General features: G+C 52.5%; 9 protein-coding genes across 9 annotated transcripts; 6 read left to right on the top strand and 3 right to left on the bottom strand.

Moving 5' to 3' along the window:
* Positions 1-2,472: 2,472 nt before the first annotated feature.
* UCRPA7_3457 (putative ste ste11 cdc15 protein kinase protein) lies at positions 2,473-2,838 on the top strand (the record flags this gene model as incomplete). The annotated part of the gene is made up of 1 exon (XM_007916021.1): positions 2,473-2,838. The coding sequence occupies one exon, from the start codon at positions 2,473-2,475 to the stop codon at positions 2,836-2,838; it is 366 nt and encodes a 121-aa protein (XP_007914212.1).
* A 1,851-nt stretch (positions 2,839-4,689) lies between these two features.
* Positions 4,690-6,665, top strand: UCRPA7_3456 (putative cell division control protein; the record flags this gene model as incomplete). The annotated part of the gene is made up of 3 exons (XM_007916014.1): positions 4,690-5,689; positions 5,744-6,570; positions 6,642-6,665. 3 exons carry the CDS (start codon positions 4,690-4,692, stop codon positions 6,663-6,665), a joined length of 1,851 nt encoding a protein of 616 aa, XP_007914205.1.
* A 1,311-nt stretch (positions 6,666-7,976) lies between these two features.
* Positions 7,977-10,202, bottom strand: UCRPA7_3455 (putative hexose transporter protein; the record flags this gene model as incomplete). Its single annotated transcript, XM_007916013.1, has 5 exons — positions 7,977-8,159; positions 8,224-8,308; positions 8,400-8,414; positions 8,469-9,637; positions 10,191-10,202. The coding sequence occupies 5 exons, from the start codon at positions 10,200-10,202 to the stop codon at positions 7,977-7,979; spliced, it is 1,464 nt and encodes a 487-aa protein (XP_007914204.1).
* An 810-nt stretch (positions 10,203-11,012) lies between these two features.
* On the top strand, positions 11,013-13,161 carry UCRPA7_3454 (putative delta(24(24))-sterol reductase protein; the record flags this gene model as incomplete). Its single annotated transcript, XM_007916019.1, has 4 exons — positions 11,013-11,047; positions 11,285-12,895; positions 12,958-13,099; positions 13,150-13,161. The coding sequence occupies 4 exons, from the start codon at positions 11,013-11,015 to the stop codon at positions 13,159-13,161; spliced, it is 1,800 nt and encodes a 599-aa protein (XP_007914210.1).
* A 677-nt stretch (positions 13,162-13,838) lies between these two features.
* UCRPA7_3453 (putative vacuolar atp synthase 16 kda proteolipid subunit protein) lies at positions 13,839-14,692 on the bottom strand (the record flags this gene model as incomplete). Its single annotated transcript, XM_007916011.1, has 5 exons — positions 13,839-13,903; positions 13,956-14,219; positions 14,276-14,405; positions 14,507-14,519; positions 14,679-14,692. 5 exons carry the CDS (start codon positions 14,690-14,692, stop codon positions 13,839-13,841), a joined length of 486 nt encoding a protein of 161 aa, XP_007914202.1.
* A 460-nt stretch (positions 14,693-15,152) lies between these two features.
* UCRPA7_3452 (putative snrnp and snornp protein) lies at positions 15,153-15,792 on the top strand (the record flags this gene model as incomplete). Its single annotated transcript, XM_007916017.1, has 5 exons — positions 15,153-15,202; positions 15,256-15,434; positions 15,503-15,517; positions 15,582-15,646; positions 15,718-15,792. 5 exons carry the CDS (start codon positions 15,153-15,155, stop codon positions 15,790-15,792), a joined length of 384 nt encoding a protein of 127 aa, XP_007914208.1.
* Positions 15,793-16,424: 632 nt separating this feature from the next.
* On the top strand, positions 16,425-19,397 carry UCRPA7_3451 (putative sca1-like protein; the record flags this gene model as incomplete). The annotated part of the gene is made up of 3 exons (XM_007916020.1): positions 16,425-16,620; positions 16,682-18,488; positions 18,542-19,397. The coding sequence occupies 3 exons, from the start codon at positions 16,425-16,427 to the stop codon at positions 19,395-19,397; spliced, it is 2,859 nt and encodes a 952-aa protein (XP_007914211.1).
* An 11-nt stretch (positions 19,398-19,408) lies between these two features.
* UCRPA7_3450 (hypothetical protein) lies at positions 19,409-20,807 on the bottom strand (the record flags this gene model as incomplete). The annotated part of the gene is made up of 2 exons (XM_007916012.1): positions 19,409-20,253; positions 20,801-20,807. 2 exons carry the CDS (start codon positions 20,805-20,807, stop codon positions 19,409-19,411), a joined length of 852 nt encoding a protein of 283 aa, XP_007914203.1.
* A 1,798-nt stretch (positions 20,808-22,605) lies between these two features.
* On the top strand, positions 22,606-24,922 carry UCRPA7_3449 (putative transketolase protein; the record flags this gene model as incomplete). Its single annotated transcript, XM_007916023.1, has 6 exons — positions 22,606-22,659; positions 22,858-22,904; positions 22,958-23,053; positions 23,117-23,201; positions 23,256-24,867; positions 24,915-24,922. 6 exons carry the CDS (start codon positions 22,606-22,608, stop codon positions 24,920-24,922), a joined length of 1,902 nt encoding a protein of 633 aa, XP_007914214.1.
* Positions 24,923-24,954: the final 32 nt, after the last annotated feature.

The raw sequence follows: 24,954 nt of genomic DNA, 5'->3' as shown, positions 1-24,954 counted from the left end.
TCTCTTACGGGGCCAGATATTGATGAAGCGGTCACCTTTGAGCCACAGTGCGAGTCGGGATGTGAAAATTCCGACACTGAAGGAGATGAAGATGAGGAGATTGACCAGAATACCCTGACTCGTTTCTCCCGCACCCTTGGAGGTCGCCGGTCGTATGCGGACGTTGCAGCACATTCCGGCAACACTGATGATCCGTTGGAGATGATGAGATTGGGAGGTATTGGGGGCATGCAGCGTATCGTGCGCAACCTTGCCCGGCGGGAGGACATTCCTGACGAATGGTGGGCTGAAGCTGGGCTCAGCCGAACGCTCTCACGGGAGGCATCGAACTGAGAAGGCTCGGTTCGTGGGGCGCTAGCCTCGTGGCTTTTCTCAAGATTCCAGCGCTTGAAGCGAAGCTTGTGCCTTTCTACTAGGTATTCCGGAGTTAAGGGTTTTGGACCAAATATTACGGCCATGATTACGATAAGCACTTTTCGTTACGAGGTATAGGAGAGCTCAGACCCGTTGGCGGTGGTAATGAGGGGTGTTCCCTCTAATTTCTGATGGACATTGAAAATGCTCTTGGCTTTGGAAGCCTCTAAAAGCTTGTCGGGTTGGAGTTTTGTCGATTTAGTTATCCTCTGGCACGAGGATATCTGTACAATTATACCACAGGTTCGATACGACCATTTTGGGACAGGAAAAGAGCCCTGACTTATCTGATCTACATGCAGCCCTTTTGCATACATATGTTGCAAGCCGTGCTTTGAGTGATATTGTGATGTGTCTTTACAGCAAACTATCGTTTCCTTATAATGGCTTTTCCAGAGACAAAGTATTCTCGTCACACGCCAACTACGGGAGAGCACATCCCTTGACATTTACCCCATACCTCGGACTGATTGATGTGTTGATGAATGGCCAAAACTCTGCCCGATGCTTAGAGTCTAAAACTTGATGAGGGTGATATGTCATTTCTCCTCAAATTGCACATCTCGGATCAACCGTCTTTCCCATCTTATTTCCATGCTAGACTCGACGGCAAAGTGCTTGATGTCTAGGAACCATCCGCCTGCCATGGCCGGTAGTCAGCGTACGCTACGGTGCGGATCGACGCCCTTTCAAGCCACCCAACTCCACAGCCTTACCTGGGACGCTTGCGAGTGTCCGCCCAGGCGAGCCAGGCCCTTTCCACAAGGTTGCATTGTCAATGAAACGCATTAGCGCCATCTGGCTACTGTGTGTCTGTGTGCACAGCGCGAGAGCAGCAGCGAACCACAGCGCTGTCCGCGCCTCCTTTGCAGGTGGCCAGAGCCCAATCCCCTCTCTGCACAAGTGCATTGTGCCCTGTTTTGGTGGGTTGGGGGATGGCACAACCTGAGGTGAAGAGACCTGGCTGACCGACACATTGAACAACACACGACACGGCCAAGGCGACGTAACTGTCGGACCCTATGACAACTGTCTGGTGAGTTTGATTGCATTTCAGCTCGCGACGCCGACGGATGCTCACATGTAAGTCGGCAAGATTAGCATCGAACTAGGGATAGCTGTTGGTCAAGGTCAGAGAGCCCAAAAGGGGCCGAGAGAGCAAGCAATCAAGCAAGCAAGCGCCCGCTCGGGACCTCCCATCCATCCATCCATCCTTCCACTCGTCATTTTATAGCCGGGCCGTGTAGGCAGGTCGTCGATTGCCAATACCGCTGGGTAATTCACAATTCCACTCACTAATAAGCTAGAAAACCCTTAGGAGGGCAAGAACAGACAAAGTAAACGGGAGGCAGACCGCCAGGGAAACCATTGGGATCGCGTGCCAGCCAGCTCTTCCCGTCCCGCGCATCGCACCGCACCGCACTATCATACTACGCCAGCACCACACCCACACCACGCCAGAACACTACCTAACTCAAACGCTACCTCGCCTAGATCTTACAGCTACTCAGTTAGTCCTCGTCAAGGGATCCGCATCCACACACCCAATATAACATCTACCCCAGACCTTAATACCTACTTTTCCTCGCCAGAACCAGCTTCCGCCTACCGCGACCCCGCGATCCCGTCGCGAACGTGAAACAGCATCCTATTTGCGGACCCAGGCTTTTTTTTTTTCCACGTTCGTTTATCCGACAGGCCTGCTCTTACTGTGAAGGAACGGGCAAAGACACAGGGCACGCCGAGCAACGACGGGCTATTTTGGAGCTCACGGCTATTTCTGTCGATTCGACTGCCTAGTGCATAGGGGCTCTCACGAAGACCTCCTGGAGTAATAACTCACGAATTACCGCGCCTTGGGCCGACGAGAGAGGCACCGGACTTCGTTGAGCCGTCTTCCCGCCGGGAATGGTGTCTCTCACCCCGACACGTCTGGACACCCTCCCCGCTTCACGACACGCCACTCTCCTCTAACCCAACCCTACGACAAGTCCACTCCCGACTGTCACAGCAGGAAAACTCGCGGTCGGGTGCTGCTGACCCGGGCCCCCGGACGGCATGGCGCCCGCAGGTAGCTCCTCGAACGCGCCCTCCGAGCGGCCATACCATGGGCAGGGCGGCGGCGGCAGGGGAGGCGCCGTCGTGGCGGCCAAGGTGCCCGGCACCCCATCGAGGAAGGAGACGAGCAGCAGCAGCGGCGGCGGCGGCGGCCACACCCACGCCCGGGAGAGGGCGGTGCAGGACCCGGGGCTGAAGGACTTCCGGTTGGGCGACTGCATTGGCAAGGGAGCGTTCGGGTCGGTCTACAAGGCGTTCAATTGGGGCACCGGAGAGGCTGTGGCCGTCAAGCAGATCAAGCTGGTAGATCTGCCGAAGAGCGAGCTGCGGATGATCGAGGTACATATTCCAGGGCGGAGGTGGTGACGATGATTGGCTTGGGGCGTATTAGGAGAGCCAATGCTGACTGGTTGACAGGCGGAAATCGACCTCCTCAAGAATCTTCATGTATGGGATACTGCTTGCATATTAAGGTGTAATTCAGGGGATGGCTGACAGATCGGCAGCACGATAATATTGTCAAGTACCTCGGCTTTGTAAAGTCGGCGGATTGTCTGAACATAATTCTCGAGTATGGTTGCTCTGGGTGGTTTTGTTAGGATACATGGCTGACTGGTTGACAGATACTGCGAAAATGGTTCTCTGCATTCAATATGCAAGGCATATGGAAAGTTTCCAGAGAACTTAGTTGGTGTCTACATGACCCAAGTCCTTCAAGGTCTCCAGTATCTCCACGACCAGGGTGTGATACATAGAGATATCAAGGGAGCGAATATCCTGACGACGAAAGATGGCAAGGTCAAGTTGGCTGACTTTGGAGTGTCGACAAGCACGCTTGCTGGCCCTGACAAGGAAGCCCAGGTCGTGGGCACGCCTTACTGGATGGCACCTGAAATCATCCAACTTTCCGGTGCCACGTCTGCTTCGGATATATGGAGTGTAGGATGCACAGTCATTGAGCTTTTACAAGGAAAGCCTCCGTATCACAATCTCGCCGCAATGCCTGCTCTGTTCGCCATTGTCAACGACGATCATCCTCCTCTGCCAGAAGGCGTGTCTCCGGTTCGTGAAACCATTCTCTGCCGTCACATTGCTAGAGAGCCATTTATTAACTAGACTATAGGCCGCTCGTGACTTTCTCATGCAATGCTTTCAGAAAGACCCAAATCTGCGTGTCTCGGCGAGAAAGCTGTCGAAGCATGCGTGGATTGTGGGGTGCCGGAGAAGCGATGCACCAGTCTCCAAGGCTCCGTCTAATTTTAGCCAAGCCGTAGAAGAAGTCAAGCAGTGGAACAAGGCGCTGAAGTCTTCAGAGACATCTCTTCGAGCTTCTACCGGATCTGACAGCAGCGGCCCGCCACCACAAGGCACCCAAAGATCGCGGTTCGCGGCTAATGATCAACATCGATCGAATCTCGCAACTCCTGCCAAGGGCCCTCTTGCTCTGGCTAAGCCACGGGCTACAGCGGAGTCCTTCAGGTCTCCAGAGCTGGCTGGTAAGCTTGGATCGCTGCTTTAAGTTTCGTGGAAACCTAATTGTGTACAGATGACGACAACTGGGATAACGATTTCGACACTGCCATCTCTCCGAGTGCTTTACAATTACCACACCTCAAACCACAAGACCATTTTGGTGGATTATTGTCGGCGGATAGGCTGAAGGCTTTCGCGTCGATCGACGAGAGCAGCAGTCGAAACGTTTCTGCCAATTGGGATGATGCTTTCGAGGGGGAGCTACTGACCATCAAAGGACCTCGCCAAATACCAGAGCCAGATCTTCAGGAACAGACAATCCGCCCAATGCTCAGAAAGACGGAAAAAAGCGCCGAACCGACCAAACAATCAAGGCGACATGCAAGCAAGCCATCCGTTTCGAATGCCTCGCAGCCCAAGTCGCCTACAAAGCCGACTTTCGGGGCCAAGTTTGAATTGCCTTCTCGGCCTGAGAACTTCTACCGAGAGCAATCTGTCGAGGATTATTCGGACTTGTTTGCTGATAATGACAATGTCTTTGATAATCGTCTGAACTTGGTTGGAAAGGTACTCACCCCAAACGTCAACAGTGTCATAGCTCCCTTAGCTCACAAACCTCAGGATGCACCTCAGCTTTTCCACCCTTCCGACCTCACCAGTCTTCCTCGATCAATGCAAGCGCCAGTGGGTGGTAGCATGCGCCGCCAGAGTACTACACGCCCTTCCGTACTGCCAGATCGTCCCATGAGAAGAACGAGATCCACAATCGAGATCCAGAAGTTCGCCGAGGACGAAGACGATGAAGACTTCTCTGACATTTTCGGTCCTGGTGACAATCTGACAGAGAAGGAGGAAAGTGATAGGGGCTCCGAAGATGGTGGTCTTATGCTACTCTCCAAACTTTCCAACAATTCTTGGCTTGGAGACGACGAGGACGAAGACGACCCCTTTGCAATGATGGATCCTGGCTGGGACGAGATGGACTTGGAGGCAAACATTGCTAGAGATCGCCATGCAAGACTCGCTGAGAAGGTTGAGGAGCTCGTGCGGAATCTCAAAACTACAGAGGGTGAGGACAAGCTCTCTGACCTCTCTGAGGACCTTCTGGCTTTGCTATGGGAAAACAACGAGGTCAAGGATCTGATTATTAGCGCACACGGCTTACTGCCTATTTTGGAGATTCTTGAGCCTTGCACGGTCAAGAGTCGACAACATCTGATCCTTCACGTACTGAAGATCATCAACGCAATCATTTTGGATGATGTGGAACTTCAGGAGAACCTCTGCTTCGTTGGTGGCATCCCCATCATCACCAAGTTCTCCGCACGACAATACTCCAACGAGATACGTCTTGAGGCAGCTGCATTTGTACGTCAGATGTATCAAACCTCAACCTTAACGTTGCAGATGTTCGTTAGCGCTGGTGGTCTCAATGTTCTCGTAGAGTTCCTGGACGAGGACTACGACTCCTCGCGAGATCTAGTCCTCATTGGAGTCAATGGCATCTGGAATGTCTTCGAGCTCCAAGGGCCTACACCAAAGAACGATTTCTGCCGAATCTTCTCGCGCAGCAAAATTCTGGATCCCCTCGCTGAAGTCCTCCACAAAGTTCTACTGGAAGATGACGACGAGAAGGATGAGATTACGGAGTTGATCGAGGGTCGAATTGTCAATATTTTCTACTTGTTCTCCCAAGCTGAAAACTATGTCAAGGAGGTTGTGGCTGACAGACAAGTCCTGAAGAGTAAGACATGATGCGATCACAGAGTTTCAAAGGGAATTACTAACAAGTTTGCAGCTGTACTGAAGGACCTCCGACACATGACACCAATCCATCAGATCACCATGCTTAAGTTCATCAAGAATCTATCCATGCTGTCGACAACACTAGAGTCCTTGCATTCTGCAGATGCGATTGACTTCCTCATAGAAGTACTTGGCCAGAGCATGAAGAAGGGACAGATGCACTTCCGTGAGATCTCGAATCAAGTTTTGAACACAATGTTCAACCTCTGCCGACTCAGCAAAGAGCGACAAGAATATGCCGCTGTGAATGGCATAATTCCATTGTTGATGAAGATAATGCAGACGGACCGACCACCCAAAGAATTTGCCCTACCTATTCTTTGTGACATGGCACATTCTGGTAGCAAAGGCCGACGATACCTCTGGCAGAATAAGGGCTTGGACTTCTATGTCACTCTCCTGGCTGATCAGTACTGGCAAGTAACTGCGCTTGATGCCATTCATATTTGGCTACAGGAGGAGACTGCTAAAGTCGAGGGGCATCTCCTGAATGGCGGCTTCACTGCGGCCATTGTGTCATGCTTCAACACGACCAAGATCAATGCATTTGATCCAAATCTCCTCGAACCACTCCTCAAAGTTCTGCGTCTTAGCCCAGAAGTGGCAGCATCCCTCGGCAAGCCTGAAATGTACGCTGGCGTTGCGCAGAAGCTCAGCCACAAAAAGGCTGTTGTGCGGCTCAACCTTCTGAGACTTGTCCGTAATGTTATGGACGCCTGCGAGCCCGATATGGGCGTCGGTTCTGCAACTGGTAGCAGACAGCTGCGTGCTCTTTTCGATTCAATCCAGACCTTGGCCGACAAGGACTCGGCTGTTCTGGTACGCAACTTGGCTTCAGAGATTGTCAAGTCTCATATCGATGTCGAGTACGATGCTGTATCTGTGACCAGTGCGTCACAAGTCAGCTCCAGTAGATCACGCTCAGGCCCACGGCGCAATACATCATATACCCCTCCTGGGCTGCACTCGTCAACGTCGGCTCCGCTGACACCGACACATCATCGGCCGTCACAGTCATCAGCTTTTATCGAAGTGGCATCAACCCCAAAACACCCTCGGGTTTCCATGGCCCACGAGCGTGATGGGATCATATATCGACCACGCAGTAGGGACGGCGTCACCTCCATTCCGCGACGTGTCAGCGGCGATGCGACCGCCAGCGCAGCTAACGGTTCCCTGGCCTCAAAGAGCAGACTCCCGCGCACATCTAATGTCTACTCGAGGCCAAGTCTTAGCTCCGCCCAATCTTCTGGAGCCATTCTCAACCGCTCCGATAGTTCTCTGTCTAATAAGGAGAACTATGGGCGCTACTCGATGGCACCACACCCACCTGCATCTCCAGTCGCTCCGAATCCGGTAGAACGACCCAGCACGACGGGGTACAAGCGCCGCAGTCGTGTGCCAAGCTCGGATTTAAAGTGGTCTTAGAGAGATCGTGCTTCCGGCTCATCACGCAAGAGATCTGAGCCAGTGCCTGAAGAACCCCTTGAAGAGGCTCCTGAGGACTCGCCAAGTGTTCGTTTCACTGCCAGCAGATCCCTTGGCCGCAGCTATAATAGCAATACGATGTCTACGCCTAACCTCGTCAAGGACAAGCCGCGACCTAAGACTGAATCTGATCGCGTATCACAGAGCTCGCAGAGCTCGCAAAATATCGTATTGGGGACGCCGAATAAGCCTAAGAGCCGCTCCAAGGCGAAATCATCCAGCCCATTGAAAAGGGGCTCGGATAGATATACCACCGCGTGATGGCGAGGTCATTTTCTATGTTGCCAAATTCCTGCATGCGTCTGGTGTTTTGTGCCTCCAGGGAGAAATTGAGAGGCGTTCGCGCGGGTGCACTTCAAGTCTCACCGTGGCTAATATTACAGGCTGGCTACCTCGCCCTTGACTTAGCTGGTTTGCACTATGAATCAGCGATTTTGAGGAATATGTGTCTTAGAGAGAAAACATGAACGCATCACCTCCCAGCGCCGCGATGGTACTGCTCAAGGTAGCATGCTTAATTCTGCGCTGCAGAACATCCGTAGAAATAACAGTCACGAACTAGACACGTATATAGCAAGCAATTGCATGAGTTATGCACCGTTACTCCTGAATTCCATCCTCTTCTCTGTAAATGACTATCCCAACCCCTGAACAAGGTGCGAGTGATAACGTCATGCCAGCTATCACATGGCTAACAAACACAATTTCACAAGGTCCTCCTCTTTACGAGGTCGTACCTACTCTTCCTTCTTTGCCGCCTCTAGATCCGCACTGATCTGCTGCTCCACCATACCGACATCAAGTTGGGCTTCACCTTGTATGACTCGCTCCACATCAGGAACGGAGGAATGTTTCTCGCCTTCGAATATTGCGTCAATCTCTTCGAGGGTCTTGCCTTTGGTCTCGACCCAGAAGACGGCCTGGAGATGATGTAAGCATGAAATAACGGGAAAGAATATTCTGGCGGGCGAAGGAGGCACTTACAATCAGGACGGCTATTACGATGTCCCATGACGCGTTGACCATGTACATCTTCCATCCAATATTGTCGAGGCCGATTGGCATTATGCTGTTCATCATCTTAGTCAGTATCGGTCTGTATGAAGGTGATGCCAAACGAGGGTCACGAGATGGAGCTAAGCAGTGAGGAAATCACTTACAAAACGAAGACCATGCTAAGATAATGGTTAATTAGGAGCATTCAGACATTTTTCTGAAGGGTGACTTACGCAAACGCGTTCAACATCAGCTGCGAGAAAGCAACTCCATTCGCACGGATCGAGTAATTCATGACCTCGGGAGGATAGAGATACAACAGTGGCGTCCAGGCGATCGAGTAGAACCCCTGAAAGAGAAACATGACCGCCACATCGCCATAGACCAGACTTGTAGAGGCGTTGTCTGGATCATCTGCGTACATCTTGGAAAGGCCGCCAATGATGAACAGGCAGATGACCAGGAGTATTTCCGACAAGAGAGCCGTGGGCTTTCGGCCCCATTTGGCAGCGAGATGAGTTCCGACAAGACAGCAAAGTAGGCACCACACATTTAGCACGACATTGGCTTTCAACTGGTCATTATAGTCTGTGATTCCGGCCGTGTCGAGCTCTGGTCCAAGGTAGTACGAGGCGATGATGTTGCCTGCGATGCAGGAAAATGGGCCAGGGGACATGCCAATGAGAAGCCTCTTTCTTTCCACGGGTGTCGCGAACATCTGCGTCGGACTCATTATGCGGCCTTCTTTCTTCTCCCATTCAAGAGTGTCAAGAATCTCCTTGTACACAGCCAGGACTACGGGACTTGCAACGTCCCCGTTGGCATTTGTCTGCGCTACGGTCAGCCGCGCTGCCTCGAAGTAGCCCTCATGTACAAGCCAACGCGGTGACTCAGGAATGAAGGGCAGAATAATGATGCACAAGAGCGAGAAGATCCCTTGGAAAAGAGAGGGAAGTCTCCACGCCCAGGTCGACTGCCACTGCCCCGTGCCAAGCGTGATGCCCGCGGCGATGAGAGCGCCAACATAGTAGAAGTCGTTCAGAAGACCGACGCCCCAAGCGCGCCAGCGGCTGTTGAATGTTTCAGAAAGGTAGACGCCGGCCGCAATGCCGGAGACGGTAGTTCCAAAGCCAAGAATAATGCGAGCTACCACGAACATGGCGATGTTCTGCGCCGCTGTCTGTAACAGGACCCCGATCAATGTGATTGCCGAGCTCCAGAAGATAGTAGGACGACGGCCGATGCGGTCAGCAGTCACGCCAGAAACTAATGGACCTAGGACGCCTCCAATGAAGACCGAAGCCGTGTTGAGACCAGTGGTAGCTGAATTGAGGTTGAAGTAATCTGTGTAAGAGGGCAGTATATTCAGACCGTTCAGCATGGAACCATCGTATCCTACAGTCTTAAGAAAGAATGTTAGTGATCATACATTATCTTGGTGTATTGAATTTTGCTCACTGAAGACTGGACTACAGAGCATAAGACCAAGAGGACGGAGAGAACGACAGTCGACTCCGGCACCCATGCCGGTAGCCATGTCCCTGTTTCCGTCTTTTTCAACATGATATTCACGATTTGTATGTGATCATTAACAGCATTCCAAGAAGTGTAGTCAACGAGACAGGAGGCTCAAAATTCTTTGAATCTCGGAAGCAACCAAATTAATTACAGTTTGGAGACTGCAACCCCTCTACGGCGTCTCAGCGACGACATTTGCCTATCTCTGCCAACTCCAGCTAGATCCTGTGATAACGGGCCCATGTCTGGCAGTAAATGGTAATCTGTCGCCCGACGAGCGACTTCCGATAACAGTAGGTAGTTAGCTGGCCGGGGGTTGTATGTGTAATATGCGTGAGCATATTGCGGTTCCTGCTCCCGCTCACCTCCGCCAAGCACTGTGACTGGCTGGATTTAATGTGTGGGAATAACCTCCCTGGTTATATAGGCTCGCCCACCTTTCCCCTCATCTCTTATGTGTGTGTGTGTGACCATCCGTTTCTATTGATCAGCATGCGATAAGCCACATTAGGCTGTTCTCTGGGTGCAGTCAACGTGAGGGCCTGGTAACCGGTTCGAGTTGTGCTATCGTAGGAGCATGCGCAAGTAGTGAGAATTGAATCGCACAATGAATGGCTCTGTCTGTAACGACGCGCACTACTGCAGTGACAATTGCCCTGTAAGACAGGCCAATCATGTTTCAATTTCCCTACCTAATCAGTGCAAAATTCTCTTCGTGGGCAGGTAAGTGAGGATTGTGGATAAGGCTGATTACTTCTATGGTCTGTCGCATTTGAGTGCCTCTGATATCTGTTCTTTTCAACAATGAATCGTCTTCATTACAACTCACCAGACTAATAGCCCGCTTAGTCTGTTTCTGGGTATGAACTAGACATGATACTCGGAAGCATGGTGGAAAAGGGGTTCCACAACGGAGGCGTTAATAGTGTACAGGCTTTTCAGCACGGGAGCACTTACACCCGATTTGTGGGGAGTGGCACGGCCGGGCCCCCTAGCCAACGAGCGGCCGCGGTTTTCCCAAATTGTCAACAAATTCGCAGGAGAAGAATCGGAGATTCACTCTTTGACAATTGCATGCTCTGCATTTGCGGCCGCCGCAGCACATCGTCGCACGCGACACAAGAAGATCACAGGGTCCCTCACCGCCTTCTACTCAAGGTATACTTCCACGCCCACTCATTATTGCCAGCCCAAGCGAATTTAGAAAATGTTTATTGACCACCTGCAGAATCTGGTTTGCGTCTAAGAAGTCGACGAAAATGGCGACCCGATATTCCTTGAGGCAGACGCCGCGGTAAGTCGAATGAGCATCTCCATCGAAATTTCTAACGTTACCCTACTATACTTGCTCTTCCCTTTCCTTCGAGCATGGATTTGGCGCCAGTGAAGAGCCAGGGCAATTCTAATTGGGGCGAAAAAAAATACGAGAAAGCTCTCCTGATGTTCCCAATTGCGCGACGAACACTTCTTACAACCTCAATCGCCTCTCACAAGTGCAATATATGAATTGTTGAGCTAATTCCCACTCCAGCAAGAAGGAGCTCTTCGACGGAATGGTCGAGACTCCAGGCCGGCGCTCAACGCGGCGCAAGTCTCAATTCCCCTTCGACGGCTCCGATGCCGACGGCGACTCCAGCTCTGCCGCCGAGAGTACAACAACGCGCTCCAAGCCTCTTCGTCGACGTGGTGTCCCCAAATTCGTCGAGCACATTGACGAGGACTCGTCCTCCCCCGAGGTACCGGTATCGAATGGAACAAACGGCCATATTAAAGAGATCAAAAAGGAGGCTGTCGACGAGAAACCGTTCTTGAACGGCAATGGCGTGGCCCCGGTCAAGGTTAATGGTGTAAACGGCTCAGCCAATGGTCGCACAGACTATCAGACGAGCGGTAGCCTCCCCGGCCTTGTCAATGGCGTCTCGAAACAACTTGTCGTCGATGGCTGGATGCCAGGCAAGGACCCCAAGGTCGATTACTCGGGCAACTTTGAGTTCGGCGGCTCATTTGGGGTGGGCGCGATGATGATTGGATTCCCCATCCTAATGTGGTATATGTGGATTGGAGCAACGTTCTACGACGGCGGCTTCCCTACGCGCGCTCCTGGTCAAACTTGGTCAGAATTCGGAAAGCATCTGGTCAACATCGTGTACACCGAGGCATTTCCCTCTCTCAAGGCATGGGTTATGTACTGGATCTTCTTCGTCTGGGGCGGCTTGTGCTACCTCTTCATGCCTGGCATTTACGCTTATGGCAAGCCTCTTCCGCATGAAGGTGGTAAGCAGATGAAGTACTACTGCTCTGCGTTCACCAGCTTGTACATGACCATGGCCGCTCTTGGCGTGCTGCATTTCACCGGCATATTCAAGGCGTACACCATCATCGACGAGTTCGGTCCTCTCCTGAGCGTTGCCATCATCTCTGGGTTCATTGTGAGTTTCATCGCATATTTCTCTGCGATTGCTCGGGGGAAGCAGCACCGCATGACTGGCTATCCTGTCTACGACTTCTTCATGGGTGCGGAGCTCAACCCCCGGATGTTTGGCATCCTCGACTTCAAGATGTTTTTCGAGGTCCGCTTCCCCTGGTACGTTCTGCTCACCCTGACGCTCGCGACCGCCGCGCGCCAGTACGAGAACAACGGCTACGTGTCGGGCGAGGTCATGTTCATCCTGATGGCGCATTACCTGTACGCCAACGCGTGCTCCAAGGGCGAGGAGCTGATCGTGTCTACCTGGGACATGTACTATGAGAAATGGGGCTTCATGCTCATCTTCTGGAACATGGCTGGCGTCCCTCTGTCGTACTGCCACTGCACCCTCTTCCTGGCCAACCACCACCCCGATGAGTACAGGCACAACCGCTGGGTTCTGGCGGCTATGTTCGTCTGCTACCTGTTCGTGTACTGGGTCTGGGACAGCTGCAACAGCCAGAAGAACCGCTTCCGCGCCCAGGAGCGCGGCAAACTTGTCGTTCGCAAGACCTTCCCCCAGGTGCCGTGGCAGACTCTCAAGAACCCGAAGATCATCAAGACCGAGTCTGGGGACTCTATCCTGGTCGATGGTTGGTATGGCCTGGCGAGAAAGGTCCACTACGCCTGTGACGCATACTTTGCGATCAACTGGGGCCTCATTTGCGGTTTCAAGTAAGTGAAGAATATTGTTACGCATCGACTATCCGAAGCCTGTTGCTCACAACCTCTTTTAGGAGCCCCTTCCCGTGGTTCTACCCCGTCTTTTTCTGCTGCATGATCGCCCACCGAGCCTGGCGCGACATTGAGCGCTGCAGACTCAAGTACGGCGAGGCCTGGAAGGAGTATGAGAGGCAGGTTCCTTACCTGTTCATTCCCGTAAGCTGACTCGAATCCTATTCCTTGCTCTATCTCGCTGACATATATAGTACGTGATTTAAACGTAAACCAGCACATTTCTCTCTCCATAAGACATGACATACCATACCATTCTTGTACATATATTGTTATATAAGTGTAATCAGCATCGCATCATCGCTGTGAGAGGAGGTATGAAAAACATAGCCATTTTGGGCGGTATGGGAAAAGTCATGCTCAGTCCTCTGGGGCTATACCTACAATCGTTTGGTAAATACGCCAGCACATGTGTCTGTTGGCTTTTCTTGTACATATGCTTGCACCTTTGAACTTGGTTCACATCAAATGATAATAATAATAAAGTTCAATATCAAAGTGCGATGAGATGAACAAGTTCTCGTGGCGCTGGATCTCTTGCAATGTAGTCAATTCGACGAAAGCATTCATTACTCCCAACCTAGACTACAATCTTCCCCATCACCAGTCTATGATGAGAAACCATGCCTAGAAAATAGAGAGCATAATGTGATGTGATGATGGTACATGTACGTTATTTAGGGTCGGTCATAATCCCCACGGACCGCTCGACGCCCCTTGAACCGAGTAAGATCTTGGTGCCAGTTCTCCGTTGCCGCCAGCCCATTGGCTGAAACGGTAAGTATTCGTTCCCCCCTTCACCCTGTTGTGATAAGAGCATCTGGTTGTAGGTACAAGATTGCCAGCTCTTCCAACGGCTGTATCGTATTGGCGGGTGAGGCATTTAGCATGTGATGTTCAGCGAAGCCTTGGAGTTCATGAGAAGGGCGACGATCAAGCCGTACAGACCTAGTTTCGGGTTAGTCTCTTAGGTCGTTTGTCACACAGGTAAATCACCCACCCAGGACTTCGGCGAAAATGAGAATCAGAATCATGCCAACGAACAGACGCGGCTGTTGCGCGGTACCTCGCACACCGGCATCACCGACGATACCAATTGCAAAACCAGCAGCCATACCAGCAAGACCGACGGCCAAGCCGGCGCCGAGCTGAATGAAGCCCGTGTACAGAGCGTACTCTTGTTGCTTCAGGTTGTCGGAAATCAGGACAGAGACGACCAGTCCGTAAATACCGATAATACCAGCCATAATGACGGGAACAATGTCTGTGGATGATTAGTTGAGGATGTCCGAGATGGAAAAGCCGCGTTTGGTCACACACTCTTGACGATGAGATCTGGTCGCAGAACACCCATAGCAGCGATACCGACACCAGACTTCGCAGTACCGTAGGACGCGCCTAGGCATGTGAAGACAATGGCAGCCGTGCAGCCCATGGCGCCGAAGAAGGGCTATTACTCTATCAGTCGGGGCTCTCGATGTAATGATGGATGAATACGAAGCGGAGACAGGGATCGAGGGATGACATCGATAGCATCGGAAGGGTACTAACCGCGTAAACGGGGCTATAAAAGTCATCGCATTAGCTTCTCAATCCTTAAAAATGATGCAGAGGATATCGTAGGAGACTGTTGAGGATGGTATTTGGGTCGATGGAAGCTTCGGTTGATGACGGTGGAGCTTGGCCAGGAGGAGAAGTGAGGAGACAGGGACGGACAACTTACCAAGCGTCAGTCATTTTGGCGATTGATTATGAGCTTGAAAACTAGATTCAAAAAAAGATAAAGGAAGGACGTTAGTTCAAGGGAGCGGAGGCGGCGCGATAGAGTTAGCGGAGTGGAAGTGTTGCAGCGCGGAGAGCTGTGTTGGCTTTTGGTGATGACGGACGGGACTCGAGGTTGCGGTTGATATTGACGAGGTGTTTCCAGCTTGCCTTTCATTGGGGCAAGGTTTTGCGTCGGCAATCCTGCTGTCTAGGAGCACGGACCACCACTCGAAATTATGTCAGCCGGGGCCCGGTCGAACTCTGATCCTATCAGCTTATCGGTGCCCCACCGCCCTCCAAATTATTTTTGCAGACCTTTCTAGGATCGCTACAGCTTCATCCCAGGTCAAGTTTTTCAACCTTCATCACCAAAGCTTTTTACAGGGCGAGCTCTCGCAAGGAACCCTGCGACGCATAACATTTCGACAACACAATGTCTAACCAGAACGAATCCGCCGCCTGGCCCCTGGCCGATGCTGCTCTGTATGTTCTCAATGGAATATTACATTTCAGATCATACTGACCGCACCTCCCAGAACCCAAGAGCTGCTCGACTGCATACAGCAAGCGAGCCATTACCGGCAGTTGAAAAAAGGGGCTAATGAGTCGACCAAGGCTCTGAACCGCGGAACAGCAGAGATCGTCGTTCTCGCCGGAGATACCAGCCCCCTCGCCATTCTTCTTCACATCCCTCTGCTGTCCGAGGACAAGAACGGTATGCGCCTGCCCAGTGCCTTTCCTGTATGCTTCTCTGGTTTTTGTGCTAACAGCAATTTCTCATAGTACCTTACGTCTATGGTCAGTTTGCCTCCGAGGAAACACGATGTCTTCCACCTGGACAGTTATACTGATGTAGAACCAGTTCCCTCCAAGATTGCTCTGGGCCGTGCCTGTGGAGTGAGCCGAGCTGTTATTGCTGCCGCTATTGTACGTTACCCCGTCCTTTTCTTGCCCTCTCCCCTGGGCCATGAGGTTGGGTATTCGCTAACAGGAGACAGACTACCAACGAAGCGTCCGACCTCCAGGGTGTCATCCGAAGCTTGAAGGACAAGGTTGAGCGTTTGGCTATCTAAACAGCTTAGACATGCTGCGGGAATATGCCGAATTGTCTTATAAAGGCAACAAGACATGTTTGACAATCATGGCTTTGGGTCATATCTCGAAGGACATACAGTTAGTCTAGTGGCTGGGGGTCTGGATTCAGAAAAGAATATAAAAGACATTTGAGTCGACTCGTCGACAAACCGCCAATGTGACTTATGATGCCTCCTTTTGAGATAAATTGTAGGTGGTCTATACTGTTATTTTCCAATAGTGCAGATGTAGTGCCAAGAGTCAAGATGCAGGAAGAAGTGGGCATGTGCGCTAAATGCAGTGGTGTTTGGTTCAACGCCGTGCCTCGGAGCGTGTTGTTGAATGGCTGAATGGTGTGCGCTGGAGGGGCGCCAACACGTCACATTGCACCGGTATGTGTGGGGGAGGTAACAGGGCGCTGTAAGGTAGCTGGCGCATGCCCCACCATCCTGCAAGACATCATCAGTGACATACGAGATCTCTCTCGGAGATATGCCGCTGACACCTCCCATAAGCTTCGTATCTTCTAAGCAGTTCATCGACCTCTTGTCCCTTTTCTGAAGTGTAATTCCCTTACTATTTTGGTGTCTATTGTCGTCTTGTCATGTCCTAGGCCCTTCAGCAGCCCAAGATGCCTGGGTTAGCTCGCAAGGTTATTATATACGCGGCCGTCGACGGTCTCATCTTACAACCTCTCAATTCCAAGAAGGAGCAGCGAGTCGCACCGCCGGTGAAGATCAAATATGGAGATGCAGCCATATCCAACATATCCTCGCTGCCAGATACATCCAAAATCAACAGTTCTTTCGAGGCTTTTGGCATCATCGGTAGGTCTGCGTGTTGGTGCCAGGGACAATTAAAGCAGCTTCTAAGTCGACGTCATCGCAGGTCTCGTCACCGTCTCGAAATTCAGCTACCTCGTCTCGATAACACGCCGCCAGCAAGTCGCCCAGATCCGAGGACTTCCCATTTATATGGTCACTGAAGTTGCCTTGACACCATGTTCTTCGTATAAAGACGCAAGTGACTCCGTCGCAAAGACAGTTTTGCACTTGCAGGGCAAGCCCGCGGAGCAGGACGCAGAGGAGAGCGATAGCGATGATGACCTCGGACCACCATCCAGGGCAAGCGATGATGTCGGAGATGAGAATGCCCCCGAGCAGGAGCAAGTGCCAGGCCCGCAGAGCAAAAGCACTGTGGCCCAGGATGTGATGACCAGACGTGGGAGCTATGGCCGCTTCGCGCAGCGGTGGTTTAGTAAGAGCGGATGGATGCAGGAGCAGAAGAGGACAATGGGCTTAAGCAACTCGGAAGAAGCAATTGCGGATCCCGATAGTAAGGCCGGCAAGCATGAATCTACTTCTGAGGCAGCTGGAGTTCCCGTAGAGGACGCTGAGCAAGAAAATCTCGCGCCGCCTAGTTTGCTGCCGAAGTTGCTGCGGACAACTCAAATCCTCTTCGGGACGTCAAAAAGTTTCTTCTTCTCTTACGATTATGATATCACTCGAAGGCTATCAAACCAGAAATACCCGACCACACAATCATCGGAGAACGCCTTATACAAGCAGGTAGATCCCCTGTTCTTCTGGAACCGCAATGTGTTGCAACCCTTCCTCGATGCCGGCGCCGAAAGCCTCGCTCTTCCCCTGATGCAAGGTTTTGTTGGGCAGAGGACCTTCACGGTTGACAGCCGCCCACCACAAGTCGATGATGGTGCGAAGGAATCCATGGAGCTGAGCGACTTCGGAGCGAATTGGTCCAACCCAGCTTCCAACCCAACCTCGAACCCGGCCTCACCGCCAAATGAAAGAGCTTCGGTAGACCTGAGACCGTCGGAGAAACAGTTCGATATCACGGTCATTTCGAGGCGTTCTGTGAAGCGAGCTGGTCTTCGCTATCTTCGTCGTGGTATCGACGATGATGGCTTTGTTGCTAACTCGGTGGAGTCTGAGCAAATTTTGTGCCCAAAGATCACAGACGAATCTACGAAAGTGTATTCGTTTGTGCAAATCAGGGGCAGCATTCCTCTGTTTTTCACTCAGACACCATATTCCTTGCGGCCAACACCAGTTCTCAGACATTCTGAAGAGACCAATTACCAAGCTTTGAAGAAGCACTTTGAGTACCTACATCAGCGTTATGGCTCACTTCAGATCGCCAATCTCATCGAGAAACATAGTATCGAAGCTCCGATAGGACAACAATTCCAGGCGGGAGTCGAGCGATACAACAAGGAGCACCCCGATGATGAGCAAATTCCCTTTGAATGGTTCGACTTTCATGCTGTCTGTAGGGGCATGAAATTTGAGAATGTTCAGAAGCTCATTGAAATTCTGCGGGAGGAGATGAGTGATTTTGGAAGTAGCGTGGAGGCAAATGGTGAAATCACAAGTGTCCAGAAGGGAGTAATACGGACGAACTGCATGGATTGCCTGGACCGAACGAATGTCTGCCAAAGCTCGTTTGCAAAGCACATGTTGGACCAACAACTTAAGGAGCAAGGATTCGACATGACAGTGCAGAATGATCAGGTAAACTCCTGGTTCAACACATTGTGGGCGGACAATGGCGATGCCATTTCGAAGCAGTATGCATCAACTGGTGCCATGAAGGGTGACTATACCCGGACCAGAAAGAGAGACTATCGCGGCGCCTTGACAGATGCGGGCTTATCTCTTACACGATTCTATAATGGGTATGTTATGAATCTTAATGTTTTGAGTATTACTACTAACTAACGATCGCTAGCATGGTCAATGACTTCTTCCTCCAGGCGACCATAGACTTCCTCCTAGGCAATGTTACTGCCATGGTCTTTGAGGAGTTTGAAGCCACTATGATGACCAAGGACCCAGCTGTCTCGGTCCAAAAGATGCGAGATCAAGCTATCGAGCTGTGCCAGAAACGCGTCATTGTAGACGAGAAAGAGGAATTCATTGGAGCATGGGCTCTTCTAACACCATCAACTACAGACAGCATCACCACCAAGCCCTTCGAAGAGATTATCTTCATGCTTACCGACACGGCGATGTACCTCTGCCGATTTGACTGGAACCTCGACAAGGTCTCCTCGTTCGAGCGAATACTGTTGTCGCATGTTGAGAACATCAAGTTCGGGACGTACATCACATCCACACGTTCCACCACCCAGATGGACGAGATGAAGAATGTCGGACTGGTCGTGACGTACAAGCCGGGGTCCAGCGACATCCAACGCATCAACACGAGATCACTTTCAAGCCTAAAAAGCCGCGTGAACAGCAACTCCTCACAGAGCTCCAAGATTGCCGGCCTCTTCGGCGGTCGTAGCGCCGCGCCGGCAGAGACCGCGAAGAAGATCGCGCTCAAGGCTCCATACTCCCAGTACTCTTTGGCTACCGGAGCCGAAAGGGAAGCCAAAATGTCCGAGTTGCAGCTTGTGGTGAGCATCTGCGCGGAGATTGAACGGCTCGCGTTTCTTAACCAGCCCGTCTCTGGACAAGTCGAGAAGAACCGCGAGAGCATCATCGAGAAGGACGACATTGTTTCGCTGGCTGATGCGAAGAAGAACGTCGGGCTGTTCGACAATCTGTCGCACTCCATCAAGCGGTTGGTATGGGCATAATGGCAGTCGTCTCAGTCTGAGGGCTTGGTGACGCGGTATAGGTGCATCTGGTAGCGCATGTCTTCTAGAGGAATGGGATAGGATAGGCTCTGGGACAGGCGAAACCACAGAGAGTCGTGGGACTCAACCTTCGTCCATGCTTCTGTGCCAAGAAGGACCTTGTCGAGGAGCCACTGCATAGGGTAGCGTTTCGACTCCTTGCCGACAGCAGCCTCGGAATAGCTGCCCGGGCTGTCGACGACCAGCAGTAAGGAGTCAGGAGGGGCGGCAGCGGTGAGATTCAGGAGGAAGGTGCTCGTCTTTCCAATACCCCCTGACGTGAAGAGCTCGTTTAGTGTGAAAAGCAATGTAATAAGCAATGGACCTGACCCCACAAGCTCTGATATCTTGTCTTTTGAAACCGCCAGTATGTCTTGTTGTGTAAATATTGAGGTCAGATTCGCCGAGGGGACCAAAGCAGCATTTGCTGCCCTCGTAGCCTCGCTGGCGTATTTTGACAGGGGAGGAGCTGTTGTCAGCCCGGCGTGCAGCTTCTTGATCACTCCCTCCCAAGGGGCCGAATCTAAGAGGGTGATGTCGGCTTGCATGTCAGGGGTCTGGCTCAGACAATCGCCAACGGCTACAACCTCAGCTGCGCCTCCACCTATGAGCAGAGACTTGAAGCGACGGAGACGTCCATCCTCAACCTTCGTGCAGATACCTTCGAGATGACCCCTGATACCGGCCAGCACAGCTGCATAGCAAAGGGCACGAGTCGGGCTCCATCGCGCCGCGTAGACCTCGAGGTACTCCTCGCTGCCGAACGCCTTGTCAAAGTCCCGGTTGAAGAGCGCTTGCTTGACTTCCTGGAGTGTAGCTGTGAGGTTGTCTGAGAGCAGCACGTCTCGAAACGTGTGCGTGAAGACGTCAAGGACTTTTTGCTGGCGTGCAACGTCCTGGACCGGCTGTGTGCCCGCATCAGCTTTACTGGAAGTTGATTTGGCAGGCTTTTGGGAGCTTGATGGCCGGGCCCTTTTTGAAGTTGGATTTTTCTGCACCATCGTGGACTTTTCACGTTGCAAGCTGTACGTGGTGGAGTTGGTCTTAGTGCATTGCCAGTTTGGGATGTCAAGTGCCTTGTTATAACATTTCACTGCAGATTTAGTGTCCCCCGGGACCCTGCACACCTAAAGCTGGTCCGGCCTATGGCCTATGGCCACTAAGACACGGCTGCTACATTATTCCTAAGGTCCCACCCCAGGCTGTGCAAACAACCCAGGTACCTGAACTCATAGCTTTTGCGAGTACGCTTCGAGCAAATCTGGAGCCGTTTGGGGCGAGGAACCTTGTACGAATACAAGAGGTCAATAAGCAGCACTGGGGACGGTGGTAGGAACGTAAGCTGCCTAATGCCAGCTACTTACATCTCATAGGCAAGATTTCTTGGCCCTTTAGAGACGGCATACATGGTGCATATCTATGTACCGCTAGACAACCTACCGACTCCCCTGGATAACATTTTGGCACCTTGTTGAATTTAACCGGCAGACCAGCAAACCCCGCGAGTGGATCCTTGTTGGAACAGAGCTCCAGGGTAAGGGTATCTGTCTTGGTATTTGTTTGTTCGTGAGTGAGGGCAGAGTGAACGGGGAGAAGTAGCCCATCACCAGCAGCTGTGCCAAATGTTCGCCTGATATCCGCCCAAGCCGTGCCTTGGGATGCAACAACAGGCTATCTCCGGGCGTTGCTAAGGGATGTAAAGCTTACAGGTCCCAAGCACCAACCCAAGACGCTCCCGCATGTTGCTGACTCGCCTCGAACCCCTAGGGAAGGTAAGGTAACACTCCAGGCGTGGCCCTGATCCAAAGGCTACGGTGAGCGCGGGAAACGTGGGGTGAGAGTCAGCCTAGCACCTACACGTAGACAGATTCATGGAAGAGTCTCTGCGGAAAAGCAGGTGAGTTGAGGCGATGCGACCGCAGTTGCTCCGCGCACATCACCGGATGATTCAGCAGAAGAGGGAGCTTTTACGACAAGGAGGCAAGGCGATGGAATCCAGCATCCCGTTCCAGAAAAAAGCCGCATGCTGCTGCTTCTACTCTGTGCGTGCTATAACACCCACACATGCCGAAGACGATGGCTTCGATCCAATGGAGAACGGCCATGCGTGCATACACTGACTGAATAGCTTTTGGCAATGGCAATCCAATAGGCTCATGAGTGATGATGACTGGGCACACCCCTCACCTTCGGAGATACAGTAGATGTGGCGTTGAGTGAGCGGGAAAGACTGGAGCTGTTGACTTCATCGCTCGTCCATTTTTTACGGAGCACAGCAGTCCGGTAGGGTACATAGGCATAGAGAGATGGCGATGTCTACCGGCCGCTACTTCTTAAACGGGCTCCCATGACATGAAAATTGCCACTTCACATTTCGATCCAAGCTGCTTAGTCTTTAGTAGAAGACGAAGAATAGGGAAAGGGAAAACCTTTGTTATAGCGCTAAAAAGATCTGACTACACCGCAGATTCAGATGTAGATGCTAGGGATTGATGAGGAGACTACTACGCAGTAAGTGAAATGAGTAGGCTGAAGGGGCCGAAGCCGTAGTCGGAACCATGTTGTCTTTCTCGGGGCACCAGCCAGCGGCGCTCATACCCGAGCAAACCACAGCTCGCCATTTGCCTCGAGGCTACCTGAGTCCCTTTGCTACCCAGGGACGCTACTCAAATGGGATTCACAGCAAGGCCAGGAAATGTGGAATCGGGTGAAAAGTCGTTGCTGGGAAGGTCTCCACTCTGCTGAGCCAACAAATGTCACAAAGTTCCAAAACGGGGAGCGACGACACACTTGTCGCGTCGGCATGGGATGGGGGGCCTCTCTCCTACTAGGTACCTAGGTAGTGTAGTAGGTAGTAGTGCCCTGCGGCAATAGAGGGACTCCAGCCTGCTGCAGTGCTTGTTGAGAAATGCCAGGCTGAAGCACACACCATCTGGGTACCTAGGTAGGTACCTCTTTCCACCTTTCCCGACCCGACGACGACGACGGACGACGGACGGACGACCTGACACTAGGTAACTTTTGCCAACATTTCAATTATTTCCCTCGACCCTTCCCCCAATCCTTTTTCCACATCCTCTCAGACCTCTCTTCTGTTCCCTTTCCCCCCAAATCTCGTCCTGAGAAAACCTCATCCCATAGTTTGTGTGTACTTTGACAGTCATTCATCATGGGCTATACCGACGTCGATAAGCTCGCCATCAACACCATCCGGGTGCTCGCTGTAAGTCCTGTCCTCTCAACGCTGAGGAGCTCTGTCCAGCTCTGTCCAGCTCTCTGCTACCCCCGCCCCCGCTTTCGCAGCGAAATTTGCCCCGCCATCGTCATGGCAGCCGTTTCACCGTGAAGCTCTCTGCCTCACCTTCGCGATGCTCATTCTCGCGGTTTTTGGGCTCAATTACTGATCAGATCTCATCTCTAGGCCGATGCGACCTTCAATGCCAACTCCGGTCACCCCGGTGCCCCTATGTGTGTACTTTCTTGCTGGCGCGGGGTCGCGATGGTTGCTGACAGATGCCCAGGGGCATGGCGCCGGTCGCCCACGTTCTCTTCAACCGCTTCATGAAGTTCAACCCCAAGAACCCCAAGTGGGTGAACCGCGACCGCTTCGTTCTCTCGTAAGTACACGGCTGCATAGTATCATGATCTAGAAGCAAGTGGCTAACCTATTGCCTTCCCAGTAACGGCCACGGTTGCATGCTGCAATATGCTCTGCTCCACCTCTACGGATATGCCCTCAGCATTGATGACCTGAAGGCCTTCCGAGTAAGTTGAAAAGCCGTTTTCCCGGTCCTTACTCTCTCTAATGCAGCTCTGTAGAGCGTTGACAGCATCACCCCCGGCCATCCTGAGGCCCATGACACCCCAGGCATTGAGGTCACCACTGGCCCTCTTGGTCAGGGTATCTCCAACGCCGTTGGTCTGGCCATGGCTCAGGCCCACACCGCCGCCGAGTTCAACAAGGACGGCTTTGACCTCATCAACAACTACACATACACCTTCCTCGGTGATGGTTGCTTGATGGAGGGTGTCTCCAGCGAGGCCTCCTCTCTGGCTGGTCATCTGCAGCTCGGCAACCTTATCGCCATCTACGATGACAACCATATCTCTATCGATGGTGACACCAACCAGGCATTCACTGAGGACGTCACCAAGAGGTACGAGTCGTACGGCTGGCACGTCGTTTCCGTCGGTGACGGTGACAACGACCTCGACGGCATCGAGGCCGCCATCAAGGCCTGCCAGGCGGTCAAGGACAAGCCTTCCATCATCAAGCTCAAGACTATCATTGGTTTCGGCTCTAAGCAGCAGGGCACCCACGGTGTCCACGGTTCTCCCCTCAAGGCTGACGATATCAAGCAGCTGAAGGAGAAGTGGGGCTTCAACCCCGAGGAGAGCTTCGCCGTTCCCCAGGAAGTCTACGACCTCTGCAACAAGGTCTCAGCTTCTGGTGCCGCCGCTGAGGAGGAGTGGAATAAGCTGTTCGCCAGCTACGGCGAGAAGTACAAGTCTGAGCACGACGACCTCATTCGCCGTCTCAAGGGTGACCTGCCCGAGGGCTGGGAGAAGAATCTCCCCGTCTACACACCCAAGGACGCTGCCGTCGCTTCCCGAAAGCTGTCCGAGATCGTCCTCACCAAGGTCCACAGCGCCATCCCTGAGCTGTTCGGTGGTTCCGCCGATCTGACTGGCTCCAACCTGACCAGGTGGAAGGATGCCGTCGACTTCCAGCCCCCTGCCACCGGTCTCGGTGACTACAGCGGACGATATGTCCGATACGGTGTCCGTGAGCACGGTATGGGTGCCATTCTCAACGGTCTTGCCGCTTACGGCACCATCCTGCCGTACGGTGGTACTTTCCTGAACTTCGTCTCATACGCTGCCGGCGCCGTCCGCCTGTCCGCTCTGTCCCAGGTCCGCGTGATCTGGGTCGCCACCCACGACTCCATCGGTCTGGGTGAGGACGGTCCTACTCACCAGCCTATCGAGACTCTCGCTCACTTCCGCGCTCTGCCCAACTGCATGGTGTGGAGACCTGCTGACGGCAACGAGACCAGCGCTGCTTACTACGTCGCCCTGACCTCCAAGCACACCCCCAGCATCATTGCTCTCTCCCGTCAGAACCTGCCTCAGCTCGAGAGCTCGACTATCGAGAGGGCCGCCAAGGGTGCTTACGTCCTGCACGAGGTTGAGGGTGCCGACATCACCCTGGTCTCCACCGGTTCCGAGGTCTGCATTTGCATTGACGCCGTCAAGGAGCTCGCCGAGAAGCACAACATCAAGGCCCGTGTGGTCTCCGTCCCCTGCTTCGAGGTGTTCGACACTCAGTCCAAGGAGTACCGCCTCAGCGTCCTGCCCGACGGCATCCCGTCTCTGTCCGTTGAGGTCATGAGCACCATGGGCTGGGAGAGATACACACACGAGCAGTTCGGTCTCAACAGATTCGGTGCCTCTGGTGCCTACAAGGACGTGTACAAGGCAAGTAACCCCAGAATATGTAATTTATTTGCGAGTACAT

This window comes from Phaeoacremonium minimum (assembly GCF_000392275.1).
Source record: "Phaeoacremonium minimum UCRPA7 unplaced genomic scaffold PA7_03_scaffold_273, whole genome shotgun sequence".
Classification (NCBI taxonomy): domain Eukaryota; kingdom Fungi; phylum Ascomycota; class Sordariomycetes; order Togniniales; family Togniniaceae; genus Phaeoacremonium; species Phaeoacremonium minimum.
The sequence above is the reverse complement of the archived record's forward strand: the minus strand, read 5'-3'. Positions and strand labels throughout refer to the sequence as shown.